This window comes from Amblyomma maculatum, chromosome 4 (assembly GCF_055883805.1).
Source record: "Amblyomma maculatum isolate TAMU_Amacu chromosome 4, ASM5588380v1, whole genome shotgun sequence".
Classification (NCBI taxonomy): Eukaryota; Metazoa; Arthropoda; class Arachnida; order Ixodida; family Ixodidae; genus Amblyomma; species Amblyomma maculatum.
The window spans coordinates 19,964,072-19,987,571 of record NC_139347.1 but is presented as its reverse complement, the minus strand read 5'-3'; the positions used below and the strand labels follow the sequence as shown (position 1 = coordinate 19,987,571).

Genomic DNA, 23,500 nt, shown 5'->3' with positions numbered 1-23,500 from the left:
ATAAGTTATAATAATTAATGATTATACATACTAATGCGTTAAAATAATGATGGTAATAATTAATGATAGTGGTAATTTTTTTATTCAAAGGCTTGCCATGTAGCATAGAATGAAGCTGTCATCTAACTTAAAGGAAGTCATGCATGCAGTTATTTTCTTCAAGGAACCTTCGGCTCTTAATATTGTCCATTAGCCACAAGTGTAAATGTTCGTAGCCCACAGTCCAGCTTATTGTAGTTGTCTTATTCTTGACAGCTGCATTCCTGGGCATGTCAAATAAAAAGAATACAATAAAATGTAGAATAACAAACATTAAAAAGTGAGAATTTACAAATACATAGCAGCAGCACTAATGCTTTTGCGTTCTATCAATGCAGTTTATGCACTGTCTAAGGTTTTTGGGCATACTATGTTGTTCATTGTCAGGGCCAGTTGCAGAAAATGTTTTGAAATGGGTTATTTTATCATATTTTTATGCCTTCTCTACTAAAACCTCATATGCAGCCAGCCACCTATATGAAAATATTCCCACAAATTTTCTTTGCTGTGCTTAAAACTGGATATTTAAACGGTTTGCAAAAAAATGCCTGATGTTTGCTTGGTGAACATTCATAGTCTTTCAAGATATGCAGTGTCCGATCACATGCGTGGTTTATAAGCATGTTCATTTCATTTACAAGCATAGAAAGCAAGAAAAGAGACATTTTAATATGAACAAATTTGAATTTCAGGCCATATTAGAGTGGTGCTGGAAAGTTTGTAACATGCGTGCTTCATGTTGCGCTTAAGAAGGCCGAGTGCACGGTTAGCAGATGCTAGGGCGGTGTCAATACGGGGATGGCATGTCAGGTTAGTGAAGGTGCAATGTACATATATGATGTAAGTTCCATGTTGGGTTGTTAATAATGTGACTAGGTGAATTGTGAGACTGACCATGAATGAAGGGTGTAACGTTTGTTTTAAAGACATTCATATAGTTAACCGGGATGAATATGAGGTCTGATAGAAGGGATAGTGAGTCAGCCTCATCAGTAACCTAATATATTACACAATTGTTAGGTGATAATTAAACTTGAAGCAATAAACAGATAATAGGTCATTAACATAATTTAGAAAAAGCAAGGGATTGAGTACACTACTTTGGAGTACACAAGACATTGTATGAACAGAACAGTTACTGTTATTAATCGAGGCAGACTGAATGTTTGACAAAAGTAAGTCCTCACTGTGTGAGAACACCAGGGAGCTGTGAACTGTTTTGTATTTATAGAAGCCTGTGGCAAGGAATTGGTCAAATATTTTAGAAGAGTTAAAGAATATTGCATTAATGTGCCAGCAGCCCATGATAAGCTGTGATTGTGCTCATCACTTTCTTTGTGCTGACAGCATTTACTCCACTTATATCATAAACTTCTTTTTATCTCGTTCTATTTTTTTTTTTTTTTTTCAGTCGTTTATACTGTGCAGAAGTCTCAGAAGATAACACATTACACATGCAGCTCTGCCTATCCATCCCCCTATATAGTTACAGCCATTATCTGGTGAAACCAATTTGGGAAGGCATTGGCATTCTTGAACTCATGTTTTTCAAACATTTATTTTTTCTTGCCTTCATTGTAATAAAATAGATATAAGATAGGATGTTTTTCTTTGTTTAAAATATAGCACAGGTTGTGCCAGCTGATGCATAAGTGTTTGTGTTCTTGAGCAGAGATGTTGTTTATGGTGCCCATTCTGTGAGCTTCTGGCAAGAGGACCATTGCGGCATGCATGTTTTGTTCATGCATGAAGCATGGAAGGTTGGGTATGAGGCTGTAACTCTGCCTAAATTGCAAATTCTTTTTGTGTTCCCAGTTTGGTGTTGAGCTCATTAAATTCTCTTGTTTAAGTTGGGATTTGCAGTCTTTGTGCTTTCTTGTTAACATACTGATTTCGTCGTGGTAACCTTTCTGAATCTGTATAATGTCCTGATGTAGTAAAAGCAGTTTGGCAAGCTGGTACGCAGAACAATGCATCTTTTACTGGATGGATCGATATTTACAATAGCAGCTTGGAAATTCAACAGTGTGTTCAGGCAGTAGTTGTCAATCAGATCACCTCTGCTAAGACAAACTAAAAATCTTAAAGCTTTGCAGCAATATGTCTGCTCTGCTCTGCTCTACTGTGCATGTACGTGCATGTGTGTGTGCTTGCATGCATGCGTGCGAGAGAGAGAGAGAGAGAGAGAGAGAAAGTTGTTATGAGCTTACCAGTTTGAAAGAGTGGGCAGTAGTATGAGGAAAATGCGGGGTAAAGTGCTGCTTGCTAAGGCTAGAATGGTGCAATACCAACTTGCTCAGTTGCCTCACTGTTGCTTCAAAAGAAGTTGTACTTCATCTTTAGGAACCCCAGGCTCATGGTCCCTTGGGAAATGTGCAAGCCTTGAACTTCAGGGACTCATGCATCCAGCACATAGATTACAAAGGCCAGCACATGGGTGTGCCTTCTACAAGTGAGGACTGCCTCTACCTGAACATTTACACACCTAACGTAAGTAAACTTCCCATCTAACTACTTCGTGTGGAGTCTGAAGCTTGAGTAAAAGGTTAGAATGAAGATGAGCTAGTTGAATTGACTCCTTGATGGAAAGAGCACGAAGGATGCTTGTGCTATGCCATTCTTTTTATGTCCTTGTACTTCGCGGTACTTTCGCAGTGAAAAAAATAACGGCAAGTTATGTTGCTGTACCAGTTCTGGCTCGGGCTTTTCCCTGTTTGCTTTTCTCTTTTACTCTGGCTTTTGGATTTTTACTTGTTACTGCATTACACTTGAGAATGTAGACAGTTTTCTAGCTTTTAATTTGTTTCATTGTTGTACAATATTAATTTTTTAGCTCTAATAAAAATTAGGTCATTGCCTTAGCAGGGAATTCTCTGGAAAGAGAAACATATTTTTTTTTTCCAGATTTGATGAGCGAAAATTTTAACCTTCCATAAACAACATGTATCGGTGCCATAAGTTATTGGAACACTTAGAGTTGTAAAAAAAATTTTAATTTTGCCACCAATCAACAAAGGGTGCAGCTTTAGATAGAGAGCTTGATCTGCATTTGTTGTTCTTGTAAGAGCAGTCTCCACATTTTACTTTGTGGCTGGGTGGTTGTCCAGGATATGGGTAAATTAATTTTTTTTCTTCTGGTTTTTCTCTCGGGCACTATTTGCATGTCTGTAGTTTATGCCTTGTGTTTATATACACCTGACATCAGGTGGATTTTGTAAGCTCGTGTTGAAGGGACACTGAGGACAATGCCTAGATTCAATCTTGCAATGCCTACATTTAAGTGGACTCGGTGATCACTGTCTTCAAGTGAATGCCGGTGTAGCCTACACTTGGATCCATGCCCAGAACTGTGTGGACGCGCTGCAGTTTACTTGTGAAATCAATCGCTGGTGGTGACATGTGCTTTCTATTTTGTGGCATTTTCTGGCATTTAAAAGCCCCATTTTTTAGTGAAACAACCTTCTTCCTCACTAAAATGGGGTGCCCCGTTAGTGCAGGCCTACTTTGGTTTACTTTCAGGGTCTCTTTAAAGGGCAGGCATGATATTCACGCCTGTTTGACAAATTTATAAATTTGTCAAGCTACTTTGGTGCGCATTCTTTTAATTACACATATTAATGCTTCTGCTCTCGTTTGTGACATCTTAAATGACCTCGCTAGTTATTATGAAAGGAGCCAACAGTCTAGGGGTCCAAGGTGTGTATATATTCCCTACATTTACCTTTGACTCGCAGACTGTTGGCTTCTTTCATTGTATCATAACGAACTCCTCATTTTCCCTTCAGTTTTCTGCTTACTCTCTAGTTATTAAGCCCTTGTGTTCAGTCTGGCATATTAAATATTCTAGCATGCTTGCTTGTTACATATGCCATCTTTTTTTTTTTTTTTTTAGGTGGATGATTTGAACAAGCGTTTTGCAGTCATGATACACATCCATGGTGGAGAGTTTGACCATGGTTCTGGCAATTTGTTTCCTGGTCACATGTTAGCTGCCTCTCAAGAAGTGATTGCTGTTACCTTCAATTACCGCTTAGGTGCTCTGGGTGAGTCTTGGTAAACTTCACAACCTAGAGGAAGACTTAAACAGTGTGATGGCTAAAAGGAGAAGTCGAGGTAAAATTGCTCTTATTCTTTGGTGTTCACAAAGGTCTCGTGCCGACTTACCAGCAGTGACTGGGCTCTAGCTGTTTAATGTCTTGTTTACGGAGGTTTCAGATAATGAACAGGAGACAAACACCTCCAACACAAGTGCAGTGATGGAAAATCAGTATTTATTTCAAAGGGAATTCACCGTAAAGTCAGTGCTATGGATAAAGGCTGTTGTACAATGTTCTGGGAGGAATGGCGCGACAAGGAGAGATGTTGAAGAGAGAAAATACACTTATGCATCATCAACTTTTAACTTTAATGCCTGTGTTTTCTTTCTTAGTCCGTGTCTTTCCCTGTTGCGCTATTCCTTTCACCATAGCATGCCTCACAAGCTCACCCAATTCTTTATGCTATTGTATGATGGCTATAGATGAGAAAAGTGCAAGAATGCTTCTTGTTTTTTCGTTGCAGCATAGCATGAACTGAATTCAGTCTTCATATCTCAATTCCTGTCCATCGCTCATTCATTCATTATGTTGAGATGCCAAGAACAGAGAACGGAGATTTTGCCAGCCGAATTTGCGTGCTTTGGTGATTGGTCTGTTTGCTGACTTGACTCTGAACAGGTTTCCTTGCAACTGGAGATGATGCTTCACCAGGCAACTATGGTTTGCTGGATCAAGCGGCTGCTATCCAGTGGGTCAGAGACTACATAGCAAGTTTCTCTGGAGATCCAGAAAGGATCACCTTGTTCGGCCCAGGTGCCGGGGCTGCCAGTGCTGGCCTACATTTGGTCCACCAGATGAAAAGACGCAGCTGTGAGTGACTGCTGGCAGCAGCAAGCACTAATCAGTCCTCCATTCTAATCTCGTCAGTCTCTTGCCTAATCGGGCCGTAATTTAATCAGCCTACAAAGTCCGCAACTGCAGAAACCACATAAAGGCTGAGTTCAGAGTTCTTCCCAAAGCTTCTTAAAGTTGATCCCCCAGGTATTCTATACTTTGCAGGACCAAGGAAAAAAAAAAAGAATGAAGCGCGTGAGCACCACTGTGTCCACTGCTTTCTTATTTTTACAAGGACGACTGCACCTAAATGCCAAGCTAAAAACAAGAGCGAAGCAAAAAATGTGCTCTAAAACTTGGCCCACGTGGAGTGTTTTTTGTTGTGAATTCGCTCTGCGTGTGAAATGCTTGCGGCTTTGCCACCAAGCCTGGAGCATGACAGGCACAAACAGCAATCATGATAAACTCCTATGGCAGTGCGAATTTGGTGGTACGACCGCAGGCGTTTCACATTGTAGAGCGAAATCATGGGCGAAAAATGCTCCATGTAGGCCAGGCTTTAAAGTTGGCTAGAGCAGCCATGACATAATTGAGTGGTGGACTGGGAGGAAGGCAGTAATTGTAGACGTGGTTAAGCACAAAACCATTTCCAAATACCGTAAGGACATTCCTGGCTGAGTTACGATGTGCAGAATTACACCATTTGCTCTATTGTGTGCTGTCTGTGATCGCCCTTCTGGGACGTCTTTCTACAAAGGAACACATGTGATTAGCAAACACAGAGAAGTGGAGTCTGTGGCTCCTTAAACAATGTTTCCTGAGACTGCAGTAGCAGGAGGTGGAGAAAGGAAATGATATGAATTACTGTACTGTACATTTTTTCTTTCTATCCAGCGCCTTTCAAGTTTCTCTGATTAGATTTTAACTTTTCTTCTGGGTCAGTAGTGCCATTCTTTCCTCATTTCTAAAATTTTTGTAATTTTAAAGTTTATAGAACCAGGCCATAATATTAGTAATCACTATCTCAAGAGATTAAAAGGTCAGGGCATGAGCAAGTAGTGTCAGAAACGGTGAGTATGGCCTGTTTCCCTTACTAGTGTAAAGTGTTTTGGAGCTATTTTAAGGGAGGCCCTTTGTCCTGCAGTGGGTGTATAGTTACTTTTAGTTAGGCTGCTGGTGGTTGTGAAGGTATCCCTGTACCATAAGTCAATCTGATCCTTAATTAGACTGCATAGTTCCAAACCTGTGCATCTTTGTAAACGTAGTGGCACTGCCGACTGAGTTTGGTGACTTCAAATGCGTGTGCAGTGGCATTCCAGAGAGTGATTGCTGCCGGTGGGTCTGCCGTGGCCGAGTGGGCTCTGGACCAGGACCCCGTGCGCATGCGTAACATGAGCTGGCTGTACGGGGAGAAGGTGGGCTGCTTTGGAGACAGCACCTGGCGCCTCATGGACTGCCTGCGCAGCAAGGGAAACAGCAGCACAGAGTTTACCCTGGCCACTGTCGAGGTGGGCATACTCACCAGCTGCCACCACTTCTGGTGGTGCCTTTGATTGAGAGCCAGCACAGAGGATGGTGCCTTATGGGCCTCTTGTTACTGCTTTTGCTGTTTTTATACTAAGGATATATGGAGCCTGGTAGCCAGGCAAGAAGTCTTCTTAAAGTGTGGTAGTGTATATTCATAGTACACAGTGTTTGAATTATGAAAATAAGAGTACGGTTATAAATGTAAAATGTGATAGAGTAATAATTGTGTGAACTGTTCTTGGTGTAAAGAACTTGCAAGAATGGGTGGATGATGTGTGAAATGCATAGCAGAACAGTGTGCATACTTACAAGCAAGAAAAGAGAGCAGTGAGGTCTACACTGATCACACAAGCCTGAACAATGCTGTTGCGGTGAGGTATCCGTTTTCTTTTATTTTCTTTTGGAGACCTTCATTTGGTGACATTGGGCCAAAAATATAGTTAAGTGTCATCACAGCAAAACATGATGTGGTACTAGTTGCTTTGCTTTACCAGTCTTTCTTTTTCTTATAAAGGCAATATATTTGTGCAGTTTCTCACATTTAATTACCCTGATCTTAGTATCAAACTCGAATATATCGAACTAGTGCTTATACTGAACTGTCTGAATATCCCCTTAGAGATCTCTTGCGAATATATAGCAGTGCTGTTTGCGTTTATTGAGCTCTTGTTAACAGAACATTCAATCTTCAGACTGCATGGCATGGACACCAAGACTGAGCATCCTATAGCACCTGCTGGCAGCACTAATAGGGTGAAACTGTGTGCCGAGGTGAACGTCGAGTTCGCTTCAAACTGGTCTTTGGTGTGGCTTGTTCCTAACATGACGCTACTGTCATTTGGTGAAGCCAGTCTAACTGAGCAGAGGCTTGCAGCGGCTCTTACTTGGCCTGATGATGCACAAATCAACTGTGCCCTAATTGTAATTGAGATATTGTCGCTTTTAGAGTGTACCAGTAACAGAACTAGACCTCTTATGATTGGAGGCGGCTTTTTTCAAAGCACCGTTCACTGCAGCTTTGGCACGAGCACCAAGTCCCACGGTGCTTTTGAAGTGCCCTTTATTAAATCTGATAATTTATGCTGTGAACCCAAGTTATGCGTAAATTTACTGCGCTGTAGCTTTTTTGAGATTACATGTTTAAAGAAGTACAGACACCGAATGACTGTATGTGTCCTCTCTTGTAATTATCGCTCATGGCTGCTAAATTTTTATAAATTGAATTTCTCATGTCATGCTGTTTCAATTTCAGTTTCAACAGCCTAACAATGGCTGTGACATCAACTAGCAGAGGCCACTTGGGGCATGTAACAACTGTGATGTAATGGTTGCTTTTTCATTCATTGCATCAGGCATGCTGAGTTTACGGTTACAGTGCATTGAAGTAATGAAGTAGCAACACTGTCATAGTTCTTTTATGTGTCCTGTACTGACTGTTAACATTCATCACAGCCATTGCTGTTCAGACTGAAACTGCAGTATCGGCAGGAAAGGGGGACAACACAGGCTTATTTTGATAACATGATCACTGCTGCCTGTAGTTGGAAACTCCAGAGCATTGAGCTTGAGCACACACATCATTGTCATGGCTGCTTGCCAGGTGTGCCAGTGTGCCAGCTTGTGGAATATTTTCCCCTGGAGTATGTTAACTTAGGTTATATGTTGGTTTTTCAGCCATCTTCTATGCAATGACAGTGGATGAAGGGTCGGCCTTGACAAAGTGCCGCCCATAGGCAGGATGGCAGAGCCAACATCTAGAGTCACCTCGGCTGATGCCGTGGCAATGTCTTGGGAATTGGCAGGTTTGGATGCTGCAAAGTCAGGGAAGGGGAATAAAGGAGCTTGCTGAGGCTCAGCTTCAGCATCAGAAGTCTGGCAGCTGTCGTACATGACCAATATGCCTACTTTGCAATGGACCAGTCTTGGCTAAATGTTGTCCACACCAGCCGTGGCTTAATTGTTGGCAGTCATGGCTGGAGCAGTGACAACATCGTCTATGGAGATGCTTTTGCCGGGGGAGGGACGCACAATGGCTGGGGAGTCTCTAGGTGGGTCTAACTGATGCCAGATTTCCAAAAATTTTGGTGGTTTTTCAATCGGTTCAGAAACTTCAGTATGAATTGTCTACTGAATTCCTAGTCTAGTTGAAGACACACGCTTTTATAGTGTGCCCTTTCCTGTAGCTGTACTTGCACGTTGCACTCTTCAAATGATAGTATGTTTTTCAGAACATCGAAAGCTTGCAAAGAATTAATTCAGCTTACCGCATCACTGCGAATATTCGATAACTTGGAATGTTTGGTCGAATAAACAAATACTCAATATTAAGTTCTATTGAAATGTTTGATATATTGCTTGACATTGCGGAATGAGCTAATCAAACAAGGCAGCTGAGCATGAGAAGGAGCTAGCATGAGGCTCTAGAGCATTGTAACGAGGCACATGGAGACCGGTGCTGGCTTCAGCGCCTGATACGGGGTGACACCGGGCACATGGGCACACTGCACTTATGTTCAGCTGGCCGTGTAGTCACCGCTTAAAGGGAGTAACCACACTACTGCGTAATTGCGATTAAAGCCAGAATTTGGAAGTCATACAAGTACATATGTCCGATGCACCACAAATATGTTACCTGTGTGTGCACATGCATCAGTGTTCCCAATTTACAATCGCCATTTTTGCAAAAGGTTGGCACTGCTTAAACGAGAGTGACAAAACATCAAGGCACCCTTCCTCTGCTCCCTATACGTGTAATGGCCTTGTGTGTTAAGAAAATATATGGTTTTGAAAACGCTTTTTGTGCTGGTCAGTCTTGTGGCTTCAAAATTACTTGAAGAAAATTATTTGCTTCGAATTCACTTGGAACCAGAAAACCACTACCACACTAACCTACAAAAAAAAAAAATTTCAACCAAAAATATGGTGTTTGTATTCCTTAGCATAAGTGTGCTAATATTTAAAAAAATTGACTGATGATAAAAATGGCTTCATAACCAGCAAGGGGCACAGTGTTTTCAGGTGTTGAAAAGAAGAATGTTAATGGATTAGGCGCGTTATGTTCATATTAGCTGCCATTCACTGTTGTTCTGTAACAGCCATTTTATTGAGCATCCCAGTGTTGCAGACCATTTTGTAGAAACATTATCAATGACTTCTATTTCTTTTCTTGCAAAATCATTTAATTGTGTATGTATCTGTTAACCACTATTTTAAAATACTAGGCTGCACTATGATGAATAGCAAAACAAAGTTTTCTTTAAAGGCAAGAACCAAATTTATGCCTTTGGTTTTTGCCTTTAATACTGCCTAGTGTGCATGATTACTTAGTAACTGGATTTTTCAGAGCCAGAGAGCTCTTGTTTAATTATAAGGGTTATGTTGTTTTCAGTAGCATGGTGACAGTATAAATGTCTGAGCAGTAGTGGAGTGTGCTGGCATTTATTTTGAGTTTCCTGGGACCAGATATAACAACCTTTGTTGATGCACTTTTATGTGATCATGACTGACATTTCATGCCATGAAAACCTATATATTTGGCCAAGTGAGCTGTGGCAGTGCCACAAATTCAGGCCAGAGTGTGCTGCTTGAGTGCTCTAGACAAGTATGTAGAGCACTGTGCTAACAACACATTATCTCACTGCAACTTGTAAAAATTACTCTATATGTAGGGCATTGATGAGATTTTCCTGTGCTCTTCTATGCAGCCAACTGTGGGGCGTCTGCCTTGGGGGCCCGTTCTGGATCGACACACACGTCGCGAGAGCATCGTGCCAATGTCTCCGGAAGACTACTTCCAAGACCTTGCACAAGAGGAGGCCCACTTATTCAGCAGCACAGTGGCGTACATGAGTGGTGTAACGCGTGATGAGGCATCCTACATAGTCAGTGAGTAGTGACATGTGGTGCGATGAAGCACAATGTTGTTTATTCTTTGGCCTCACTGTTAGTGCTAATCCTAGTTCTTTTCAAATGTGTTGTGCTTTGCGGAAAGTACTATCTGTTAAATATGTATGGTTTTGGTACATGTCGGCACACTACTGTTTCATCTTGACACATAGTGCGACATGCGAGGTAATAATAGCATATGAGCAGCTTTTAGTTGTCACATAAAAACACTTCTTTTTTCGTTGTCTTCTGCGTTTGCCGTTGTATTCTTGAGTCAAGCATGGCATTTTCATCCAGACGTGCTAATCAAGGGATGCTTTATGTACTGTTCACTGTTGCTGATTTTTAAGGGCTTCGCAGACTTGTGCACATTTTTGTATCCTTGTCTTACCTACCTACAGTCTTGCTGCAGTTTGACTACATTGGTTCAGTGCTGGCGTCCGTCATTTGGCCAAATATTCGGTAGTAGCTGCTGCCAGCAGTACTAGGCGTATGTAATCAGCATCTTTACAACGAAAAGTTTGCTACCATTATAGTCCTCAGTGGTTACTCATTTTCTTTCAGTGTTAGAGCAAATTGAGATGTAAAGTGGTGTATAGTTGAGTGGCACCACATATTGTGCATTATCGCTCAAGTTTGTGGCAAGTTCGATCACTAGTAGATATTAATCCATAACAGTGATAAAGAGTTCTGATACCATTGCGCACTGGTAGATGTTTACATATGAAGCCCTGTGCCCTCGTTTACATCTACATTTTGCATTTAATCTTACCCGACCATAAGAAGAAAAGTGCATGCGTATATTTCTGCAGGATTTTCTTACAATGACCGTACAAATTTGCAGAACGAGACAAAGAACTGAAGAACAACCGCTACAGCATGACGCCTGACACGTTCAGAATGTACTTGAAGCGCTACGCCCGCCAGTTCAACTACACACTCAATGAAGAAGCTGTCATCAGTGCCTTGTCTTTCATGTACACTCCTTGGAGTGACCAGGACAACCAGACCCTCCTGATGAGGGGATATGTGGACGTGAGTGCCGTATTTATCTCAAGTCATTAGTCGCAAACAGAAAGGAAGCAGCGATTCAGAAATGAACTGATAGTAACGTGCTTTTCAAATGTAGCAAGCAATGAAGCCATAGAATGCTCAGCAAGGTTTCTTGCTTATTCTGATTAGGGAGCGGAAAGAAAGAAAATGGGAGAGGGGAGGATTGGAAAGATCCATTTATACATGTTCGAAGCATTCAAAGTATGATTGCGATTTTGGTTTTTGACGTGTATATATTTGGGCTCTCTCTAACTCACCAAATATACAGGGCATTGCACCTAAATATAAGCAGGGTTTTAAAAAGGCTGTGTCTTTTTTTAGTGAATTCAGATGAATGATATTGGAAGTTGATTTCTGTGGTCTCGGATACTTCTTCCAATGTATCCAGTTAATTGATTAATCGAAACTAAGTAGGCAGTTTTCTTGAGAAAGAAAATGTCAATGGAACGCTGTTTTAGAAACTTTTTCCAATATGTCCAGTTAATTGATTAATCAGAACTAAGTAAATAATTTTCCTGAGGAAACAGCAAAGTCAATAGAACACTGTAGATCATCATGTTTGCAGCAATGTGTGCTTTGCATAGCTCTTTTTACCATCTTTAGAAGACAGCCTGCAAAGTGCAAAAATTAGTGTTGCTCGTCAGAGTTTCCAAACAAAAGTGTCTACCTGCTAGTGTTTCTGATGCAGTTGTGTAGTCTGCATCTATTTAAAGGCAAGGAATTCCAATACATCCATTTTTCCAGGCAGCTGTTATATCATATATTGACTGTGTTTCATGAAACATGTGGGACAAGATTTGTGTTTCTCACCTGGCAGTCAACACGACAACCACCCTAAATGAGCCTTCTGATCCATTTCTGGTATTGTGGTCTAACTCCCTGCACCATGTTGTGTGAAAGATGTGCCTGAGGCTTTGTTGTAGTACAACCATCAGTGAAGTTTCCTTACATGCTGCTGTTACTGTGCTGTTTTGAAATGTGAACATCAAGTGTCATTTTATGTGCAAGACAATCAAAATTTGGAATTACACTGCTAGAATATTTGTGAACTAATTTTTACATGCTAATGAGACTGTCAGAGCCAAAATGTTTGAAATTACACAGCAGAACAATAAATAAATAAAAAAAAAAAAACTTTGAGCACTGCAGGAAGGAGTAAGAATGAATTCATCTATCAAAGAGATACTGAGGAAACCTCCATATGATTAGTGTCCTCATCAAAAATTGATTCCTTGTCCCTTTTTGGGAATATTGAAATTCGCCTGGCAGAAAATACTTATCGCCGAGAAGCCTTTAGGCAGCAGTATCTTGAGATTTTCCCCATTGGCACTTACAGATGCTTTCCGACTCATACTTTGTGGCCCCTCATGACAAGATTATGAAGCTTTTGCTGGAGAAGGGCTTCCGTGTGTATGCCTATGTGGTCAACTACACACTTGAGAGCTACCCCGAGCTCCTTTACAGCAGGCGCGCCTATGAGTGGGATGGTGAGTGTTGTATTGCATTTCCACGTTTTGTTTTTATACATTTGTGTATCTCATATTCATAGGATGGTCACCTACCACCATTTGAGTAGGAAGGTTTCACATGCCGCTTCTTATTCAAGAGGGCTGCGGAAACGATTGTTGGGTAAAGGTGACATGGAGGTAACCACAGTCACGTTACTCCATCGCTGCTTTGACGGTGTGGTTTAGCTTCCTTGTCATCATAACAATGAAACTTCTCCCAACTGCTCAACCCTATGGTGAGTCATGTCTCTTGAACTTGGGTGACTATTCTAAGCAACATATCTAAACGAGTCTCCAGCTTAAGTACGAGGCTGTAAAACAACATCATGGCAGGACGGAAGTTCTGGGTAGGCAGCAAGTTTGGTCACCATAGTTAAGTGTTTGTGGCTTGAAGCTTTGTTTGATTGACCAGCACAGCATTTAAAATTGTTATTTATTATTATTTAAAGTTAGGGGGCCAACTTGCATGGTGTGCCAACTAATTAATATGTGTGCAAATACAGCAGAGTGTGGCTTTGCTTTTACACAATATCCAATTACAACACATGCAAAGGGCAACTTTTTACTACTAACTAGCATTACTAACCCCTTCATGGATCACTGCCTTGTCGTGGCGGAGGGGCTTGCGAAACTCGATGAAGTCGTGAGCTTTGCTGTGTAGGGCCACCCAAGATAGACAGGTCACGGCAGAGAGTTCTGACAAAATGTGATTCACTGGAGAAGGTAATGGCAACCCACTCCAGTATTTCCTGCCAAGAAAACCCTATGGCCAGTCACAATACCATTTGCCAACCTTCGTTGGATCATGGAAAAAGCAAGAGAGTTCCAGAAACCCATCTACTTCTGCTTTATTGATTACGCGAAAGCGTTTGACTGTGTAGATCACAGCAGATTGTGGCAAGCTCTCCAAGAGATGGGAGTTCCAATTCACCTCATCTGTCTCCTCAGGAACCTGTATGAAGGGCAACAGGCCACAGTCAGAACTGGGCACGGTCTTACTGATTGGTTTCCGATTGAGAAAGGAGTGAGGCAAGGCTGCATACTGTCGCCCTGCCTATTTAACCTATATGCAGAGTGCATCATGAGGAAGGCCGGCCTGGACGAGTCTTCAGCTGGAGTGAAGATTGCTGGAAAACGTATCAACAACCTTAGATATGCGGATGATACCACTTTAATGGCAGAAAGTGAAGCGGAACTCAAGAGACTTCTGATGCGCGTACAAGAAGAGAGTGAGAAGTTTGGGCTTAAACTGAACATTAAAAAGACAAAGATCATGGCGTCTTGCCCTATCAAGTCCTGGAGCATCAAGGGACAAGAAGTGGAAGCTGTGACAGATTTTCTCTTCTTGGGCGCCAAGATTACCTCGGAAGGAGACTGCAGCCATGAAATTAGGAGACGCCTGCTTCTGGGAAAGAGAGCAATGGTTAGCCTTGACCGCCTAGTAAAGAGCAGAGACATTAGTCTGCCAACCAAGATCCGTATAACTCGTGCTATGGTCTTTCCAGTTGTGATGTATGGATGCGAGAGTTGGACTGTGAAAAAGGCTGACCGCCGAAGAATTGACGCGTTTGAATTGTGGTGCTGGCGAAGACTCTTGAGAGTTTCTTGGACTGCCAGAAGATCAAATCAGTCACTATTGGCGACCATAAACCCTGACTGCTCATTGGAGGGTCAAATTCTAAAGTTAAAGCTCAGCTACTTTGGTCATCTGATGAGAAGAGAGGAGTCGCTGGAGAAAGATTTGATGTTGGGAAAGGTTGAGGGTCGCCGGAGAAGGGGTAGGCAACGAACGCGATGGTTAGATGGCATCCTCGAGACACTGCAGATGAAGTTATGTGATGTTAGGAAGATAGTGAGAGACCGGAGAGCGTGGCGTGACATGGTCCATAGGGTCACGAAGAGTCGGACACGACTGAACGACTGAACTGAACTGAGCATTACTAAACTAAACTAGCATTACTTTGAGCAAATACAGTAGACACTTGTGCACACAATGACCAAGGATGCAAATCATACACCACAAGGTTACGCTGAAATTTCATTTTATTTTCACATAACTGCAGCCCAAGTGGGGCCATAGAAGAACTTGGGGAGCAAAAAACATATATTGTACATGCAGTAACTGAATGCAGCAATAAGAGACTGGACAGGTGATACAATTTCGTAGCGTAAAGAAAGCAAAGGAAAGTTAGTGTCAAGTGTGTGCAGACAAGAGAGAAATTTGTTTAGCAGAATAGAGTTGAATGTTAGCACCTGATAGTGCAGTTTTGCCATTTGGTGGTGGTATCAGGGAAAAATGCTACGTTTGAAAGTGTTGGTATGTGCATAAGTATAGGTGTGGTGTGATGAAGCCTCCTACTTGGCAACTGTTAAAAGGTGACATGCTTGTTCCTTGGAGAGGTGACAAGTTGAATAAATACAGAATTTTTGGAGATTTTGTATAGCAGCTCTCGGTAAGCAATGCTATGTTTAGTGATGAAGTGACTGGTGACAGCGTCTTATGTTAAAGGTATGCTGAATAAAAAAATTGCCGCCGAGATTTCCAGCGCAGATGGTAGCTATCACATTGGGAGTGACCAAAACAATCCACTTTATGAACAGAAATGAGCAGAAAGTAAGTATTTTATTGAATATTCCTGTGAAAGCTCTGACAAAACCTGATATCACGTCTTAACTACCCCCATCGCGGCCGGTCGCACCTGTTCATTTTTCCTTTCCCCCGTGGCACTCACAAAGCGCAGGGACGGACGTGTTTTTTTTTTTGTTTTTTTTTTGTTTGTTTTTTGCTGTTCTTGTTTCTGTGCACAATTCATCGTTCCCTCCCACCGCGCAAACAATTGTCTGCAATACGCGCCCCTCCGTATGGGTCCTCCTCGACCTCCCTCGTGTGCAGCATTCCACACTTCGCAGCATTGTGTACGGCATGACGCGGGGGAACCAACACTGCGTGTAGCCGGTCAGCCAACTTCAGGTGCGGGGGCGGCGAGATTGCGGGGCCATGACGTTGCTGAGGGTAGTTGTGACGTCACACCCTCCAACTCACAGTCGGGAGTGCGCTGCCTCTGACCCGGCAGCCACTCTAAAAACGTCAAAAATGCAGCCATCCGCTCAAAACTAACCCGAATTATGTGTCTGTACTAGTGTAATCGTGTCTTAAGAATGAGATTGTGGTGTTTTCTGAATATTCTTGAATATTTGTTCAGTATACCTTTAATCATGCATATAGGCAAGGCTTAATCACCTGGGTTGTTCTTTTTGCATATCTAAAAATCCGATATGTGCAGCATAGATAAGGATTCTGCGTTCAATGTGACAGAAGCTGATGAAATGGAATTCAAAACTTTTGTCAAACTTGGCGACTTTAGGCTAGTTAGCTTAGAAGTCAGGTGGACGCTTCAGCTCTTAATGTCTGGTGCCTGTTCTATCATTTAATTGCGGGATGAAAGTCAGATTTCACTATAAACTGCACCTTGCTTCCTTTATTTAAATTCCCATTGTCTTGATCAGTTGTCGTGTCAACTTGACATAAAGTAGCTCTAGTCAACTATATAGTCAGGTACAGCTCCAGAAAAAAGCAGCTTTTTCCCGTCAAAAGATCACCCTGCAGCCAACGGCGTTGACCATGAAATTCTCAATAATAATGTTGAACCTGCTAGCATAACAACACAGGTTATAGCAGATGAAAGGGGATTCACCATGGCTTAATAGGATTAACTGTGGCATCACAAAAAGTGATCAATGCTATTGGTTGAATGGCTTCCTTTGAAAGGCATCTGCTGCCTTTTTCTTTAGTTGTACCTGACTGTCGTAGCTGACGGCTATGTGGCATTTGATATGACAAAACTGGTTTCAAGAAACTTATTGTATGCGGCCAGCTTCATCTCTCGATATGTCAGTACCCGTACCAGTTACGCACAGACTGCCTTTGCATGTTATGGATAGCTTTTGATATGAAAATTTTTATTGTGGCATTTGGCGTCAAACCTGAGCTACCTTGTCTTGAGAATAGAGCAGTTTGACATACTATTAGAGTTTTGCAACTCTTGTGCACTTACCCTTCATGAAATAGAAGCCCTATTCCTTGTTTCTTGGTAACTAAAAAACGTGGTCTGGTTGTTACTGTCTGGAGCAGTCGTGTGTGAATGCAAGGGCAATTATATGGGGCTTGCTGGATGAGAACCTGCTATGGGTGAAGGAAGCGCATGTTATGTCGTGTAGTAGCAACATCTGCTGAGCAAGCTTGCTAGTTGCTGTCTGTGATATTGGAACCCGCTTTGGTAATTCAGTGGCTGTGGCTTCGGCTGTGGAGCCAGAGAGGTTGTGGGATTGAATTCAAGACACAGTGGCCGCACTTCACTTACGATGAAATGCGAAAACGCCAACATGCTTTCCTATATCAGAGTGCTCTGTAACACATTGTGCCATAGCATAGCTTTTGTGATGAACGCTAGTGCAGCAGCTTTTTCATGTTTTTCGAGTGTTGCAGCCAATGGGATTCTGGGGTTGCCATCTCTTGCAGCAATACCGCACAGCATGGTGGACCTAATGGTGTCTGGTGCACCCTTCATGGACCCCAAGTTCTATCCCGAGAATCTGGAACTTAACAACATAAGGTGGACCGAAGGGGACCGCAACATGAGCCAGCTCTTCATGCAGTCTTGGGCAAACTTTGCCAAGACAGGGTAAGTCACCATAGGGGAAGCAGGTCCTATTAAGCGTAAAACTATGCAGGTTTTGGGGTGCAAGTCCAGCTTGACCTAAAATCTGTTCATTTTTTGGGTTAGAGATGTGCAAAAGCGCAGCCCTATACACATACCAAACAAGAGGCCAGCAGCATAAGTACTCAGTGTGATAGTTCAAGTGAAGCCAGCTATGACAAGACCTTACAGCAAAATCTCGAATTCAACCCCTCTTAATTCAGAAATTTGGATGGTTCAGAGTGCCACCAAACGCCCGTGTAAGTCTATGGTGTTGGAAGCTCGTTTATTTGGGTGCCCTAAGACTTGCACCGCAATTCGAACAGGCTTCCAAAGCAGTGCCGTGTCCAGGTATAGCGTGCTTAACAAGTTATCGTCCAAATATTTGTCCTCAGACCTGAACTGCATGTTACATTGTTTCCTACATCACTGTGACATCCCTCTGGCATATGCACAATGGCAGGTATGTTCATGATTGCCTGTATAGCATTGTTTTTGAAGTTTTGCCACCAGCGCGTTATGACAGCAGCCATCGGCTGTATGTCACACCATTTAGAATTATGAGTGTCTTGTTGTGTATTTTTTCTTGTTTTTGCTTCTCGACTTTATTAGCAGCTGTATCATTTGCCAAAACGTGTTTCAAGCTGAAGTATTAGTGAATGCATGAGAGCAGAAAATGATGTGGGCGAGAGCAAAATAAACTTGCTGTACTGACAGTCCAGAGTGGGATTCTAACCCACAACAGTGCAACCTTCACTTCCTGCTGCTTCAGACCACGTTTATAGACCTTATTTACATGATTGTGAGGGCTGCTGAGAGAAAATTCTTGGGGTGCACTTAAGTCTGCTTACATGAAAAAATCCGAAAGCATTTCTCTTGCCGCTGCAGATTATTTTGCTGCATGTTCGTGTTTTGTGACGTTGCTGTTTCTAACACGTTTTGTGCCTCATGTGCTGCTCCCTGGCAAAAGCCACACGAGACTACTGTGCTGTTATGTGTCAAACTCGCTACATGGTGCCACATGTCTTTGTAACGGGAGATTCATTATCGTTGATTTGTTTTGAATTTTACATGCTCAGATTTTAAAACAAAATTTATACTCAGGAGTAGCTTTTTGAAATTTTATTCATTTTAATATTTTCCTTTTTTTAATGCTGCTGTTGTTCCCCTTAGCACCCTCTGGCGTCCACTAGACAAGCAGTATTACAAAAACGTTCTCACGAGCCCAGCATAGAGTAGGGGTTGGCACGCTTGGCTAAGATCAGAGAGATGTTGGTTTGACTTCTGGCGGTGACGATTTTTTTCTGCAAGTCTCGGTGTGAAGGACATTTTCTGGTCACATTTTTTTATCACACTTCCTGGTCACACGAAGCACAAGGCAAGAAATGCTTTTGCATTGAAATGCAAACCAGGTCATTTTCGCTCCCCTTCCTTTACACCTCAGAGACCCCACAGGCGGCAGCTCCCTGTTTGGCAGCATTCGCTGGGATCCAGCCAGGCAAGGGCTGCTTCAGTACCTGTGCATCAATGGCACCTACTACGAGGCACTCAACTCCTCCAGCTTCCTGTTGCGCGACTACCGCCAGAAGGAGAGCCAGTTCTGGAATGCCTACCTGCCTGAGCTGGCCCTGCGTCCCCCGCCCACCTGGCCACCCTGGGAGGAGCCTCTGCTGCGAGAGAACCGCCTCGTCACAGCCTCCCTCTGGGGCGTCACGGCCGTCGCCTGCCTCTTCCTCATAGTCGCTGTGGCGGCATGTTGCTGCTATTGCAAGGCTGCCAGGTACGCCCAGGCCTGAGGAGCCACTCAACTTGCCACCGGCTGTTTGGTACCCCCATCCCACCCACTGCACGCGGTCAGCCCCAGCATGTGGTCTACTGCCAGATTGTGCACCGCCATGAATCGCTTCGCTCGGTGTGTCGTCCCGCTGTAGCAGCGCTCGTTGCTGCATGTGTGTGTGTGTGCCTTGCATATCTAGGAGGGTAGTGATTGTTCTTGATCATTTGATGTTCTGAGCATCCTCCTTTTCATACATTGAGTGCAGTCTCACTAATTTTAACTCATCTAGCCCAAACTTCAGGTTCATTTGAACTTGAACTATATATTCCCATCAAAATCATGTGTTCTGCATTTCAGTGAGCAAAATTGCTAGGTGATTTGAACGTGTCTTGCTTTGCCTTAGATGGCAAAGCAGCAAACAGGCATGCAGTACCAGTAACCATGGCATCTAATCATGTGACTGCTCAAAGTGATGTCGTGGTTTCACTAGTACTGTGTGCAGACACATACCTTTCCATTATTGACTGCAACAATCTGTGGCCAATGCATGCCATTTATCAGCTGTATTCTTGGTGCATGGTGTGTGTTTCACGCAGGGTGCGCGGGATTTTCATTTTTTTTTTTTTAATTGTGTCTTTATCTCGCCTACACATTCACATACACACTTCAAATCACAAAGCTCCAATTAAGAGAAATTGTAGACAAACAGCAAGCAAGTAGACAAGCTTGAACAGGAAATGAGAAAACAAGTGTCAAGCTCTGTGTCTCATTAATTGTGTATTTGTTTCTTCCTTGCTGCTTTCTCAATGTATAGATGAACTCAGGTTCCTTCTTTATTATGAAGAGATCATGCTTAATTTCATGTCAGTAATGTGGGCTGCTCTTGCACTATCTTTCCCTGTTTTATTGCCGTCATGCTTGCTAGTTTGTGTGACTGCTTGGGCATGAACACTCTTTACATCTTTTAAGCAAATATCAAGCACACCAGTGTGTGTGCTTCCAAAGCTGTAATGCTCCTGTGACAGCTAAGACTCTTTGCATTGACTCTTCACGGTGCAGATTTGCCAAGCATGACATGGTAGTTGTTTATGAAAAAAGAAAAGTGGTATTTGTGTGCAAGTATACTTCACTGTGAAGTGTCCTTCAGGCCATAAGCAGTCGTACTAGATACATCGCCACAAGGTGCAAGTTTCAGCACCCTGTATGTCCAAGCATCAAAACTTAAAAGGTTGCCTTGCATGCATCTGTTCTCTGCCTCGCAGTTGGCGCATGATAGCCTTAGTTGCTTATGCGCCATAAAACACATCACATCGCATCACTCCCAGAGCCATCAGTTACATATTCCGAGACTCTGCCCACGTTTGCAGTAGTAGTATTAACTGTTGGCTGTCACCACTTTCTATTGTCAGTATAAAAATAATGGGAGAACCATCCAGTTAGGTTATGGCCTTGTCACCCATGGAAAAGTGATGCCATTTCCAGTGAATGACATTAACGGCAAATGGCTTTCACAGTTGAATGATTCTGGGGAAGTCAGTGACATTTAACAGAAAAGTTGCTGCCTTGACAGCAAATGCCATCCTGTTAATTGTTATTTAGTATGAGTCTACACAATTATACTAAAAACAATGCCTTGGAGCATTATAGCCAATCTTATATACCTCAATGGTCTAGACATCGTGTTATTGCAGACATGAGTTAGGCACAAGTTTACATATCATTTGCTTGTTCACCATGAGGAATGCAGTGATTCTGGAAGATATGATGTTTTCCTTCTTGCAAAGATGCACATGATTAATTTTCACTGTTGGTCTTTGTCAATCGTTTGTATTGTTCATGTTTGATTGCCATTATTTGCGACAAGCAGTTCTGTCACAAGTGCATAATAGTTTTTCTCTGGTTTATTTCTGGTTCCACTGGTTTTGGTTTATTTCACCAAAAATCTCTTAAAATAACCATTACATTTAATTAAAAGTTTTAAATACACAATACTAGAACATAACATGTGTGCAGTGAACTACCATTTGAAGAAATGTCAAGAGACCTTGAATTTCTGATCAAGGGAGAACTGAAATGTATTTTTAAAGGCATTTATTCCACACTACTTTTTTTTTTTAAATCCACTCGTGCAATGTGTATCTACTGCGCATGATAACATTGCATAAATATGTACAGAACATTGGCAAGCATTGCTCCAGTGCCATACACTGTGTGAGGTCATCTCTGCGTTTACAAAATTTCTTGCTGCAAATCCTGATGGTGAGCGCAATGGGCTTTCTCACACTCAGGACACTTTCCTTGCATCTCTCTTGCTGAAGGCGCCACAAGGCAAGTGCAATGGTCAGAATTTAAAGTTACTGCTCAGGCTGGCTACAAGCCAAGTACATAGCCATCAAGAGAAAGCGTAACATTGCAAAGTTTTGCGAGCTTTGCAATTTCGGATTTGCAGTGCCTGCAGTTCCATGGATAAAAATTGCTGCAGTCCTGCCAAAGTGATGCGTCCTTACTTGTAAGCAGTACTCGTAAATGTTTTCCAAAATGTTTGCTTGACTGGTAGTCTAAGTGCGCTAACATTCTTTCACGTAGAAATCATTTGCATCAAATATATGGGTATTTCAGCGTGGGATCTTGCCATACTAATCTGTTTATCTCAAAAGTTTGTTCAGGTGGTATTTCACTATATATATTGAGATATTTCGTTAGTATATTATGCACACCATCTAGCACCATTTCTATGGTCCATTAAATGACATTTTAAACGGTTTAAATGTGCTAATATAGTAACACGCAAAACGCAGCATTATGTAGGATGGATGCCATTCACTGGAAATGACATTGGCCTTGCCATATCTTGTCCATACAATTTTTTTGTAGCTCTTTTGAAAATTGAGAATGCTATAATCCACAAGTGTTTCCGGTGTTCTACAAAAAACTCAATAATTGTACTTCATATATGTGCACTGCACAAGAACAGATCTCAGTATACTATATAACAATATCGTGCAATGAACAATCTCTGATCTCTGTTGGGAGTGTAGCTACATCTTTTCTCCTAGGAAGGAGAACAAAAGAATGTCATAGTGAATAGAAAAAAGCTCTTTTATTCTGGCACTTCCCTGTTTGCTTCTTGCAACAGACGTCTAAAATCACATATAATACCCACTGCAAAACTCGTGTCTGTGTCTGTCCACCCACACTTTTTGTATAGTATCTGTTGCATACTTTTTTGTTCTTTTAAGAGGTGTTATTTATTTGTATCCATGTTCAATTGCTTCCAATCTGGGCTGCTTGATGACTGCTTGCTGTGCATGCTGGACTTCTTTAACTTGTGCGACCTTGTATTTGTTGTAGTGGTCAGAAGTGTGGCACGACAGATTTTCAGATTTGTTTACTCATTAGAGTTGCCCTGCATAACGCGCAGCAAAAAAAAAATACCTCCCTGAGGTGTCAGAGTGGCAAGGTTAGCTTTGCATAGTAATGATGTCGCTCGGATTATTATAGGTGTGCAAATGCATGCTTTTGTGGGGACATGGAAGAGGGCAGAAAGAGAAGCAAAAGCTTTTACTCCCCTGTGTAATTACTCTTGAAACAGCCGTCATCTGGTCGATGAAGATGACATTCCACATGCGTCAATGCATTCCCTGACGGAGAGTACTTCCAGGTGAGTGTGCCACATGTCCTCCTCGTTCAGCACGTGCCGCAATGTCAACAGCACGCTGCAGCAATTTTGATTAATTGCCCGCTCTGCATGTATGGGACGCCACTGGTCTCTTTGTGTGCCGTTTGTGGGCAATGCGTATTGCTCTGCATTCAACAGTATTGGCTGCACATTTGTGTGCCTGACATACATGTGCATTGTGTATGTAGGCTTTCCTGTAGGTCCTATGTTCGTTTGCATGGGTTTCGCATGCACTGGAACTTTAAAACTTCAAGCTTGTCCAAAAGCGTTTGAATCATTTTCATTTTAGGCTACTTGCATGCAGGCAAAGGTAATAATGGTGTGAGGTTTAGTGCAGTTTTATTGCTTGAGTGGAGGGCACTGTATTTGCAATATGCTACCAACCTGGTTCGATACCGGTATGAAAAAGTGATTTCTGCGAGTAATTCTTCATTACAAAAATACCAAATAAGGCACCACGCAGA

The 23,500-nt window shown here is 42.2% G+C and overlaps 1 protein-coding gene across 3 annotated transcripts in view; it reads left to right on the top strand.

The window, feature by feature from the left end:
- Positions 1-23,500, top strand: part of Gli (carboxyl ester lipase-like protein Gli) — a 31,831-nt gene that overhangs the window by 2,313 nt on the left and 6,018 nt on the right. For 2 of the 3 annotated variants that reach the window (XM_084600877.1, XM_084600876.1), the window contains exons 2-11: positions 2,383-2,529; positions 3,932-4,082; positions 4,755-4,946; positions 6,219-6,418; positions 10,142-10,322; positions 11,167-11,357; positions 12,712-12,862; positions 17,403-17,565; positions 19,025-19,360; positions 22,950-23,018. In XM_084600877.1, the coding sequence (XP_084457003.1) occupies positions 2,383-2,529; positions 3,932-4,082; positions 4,755-4,946; positions 6,219-6,418; positions 10,142-10,322; positions 11,167-11,357; positions 12,712-12,862; positions 17,403-17,565; positions 19,025-19,360; positions 22,950-23,018 (1,781 nt within the window). The remainder of the gene's footprint in view (positions 1-2,382; positions 2,530-3,931; positions 4,083-4,754; positions 4,947-6,218; positions 6,419-10,141; positions 10,323-11,166; positions 11,358-12,711; positions 12,863-17,402; positions 17,566-19,024; positions 19,361-22,949; positions 23,019-23,500) is intronic. The other variant, XM_084600878.1, reaches the window with a different exon arrangement.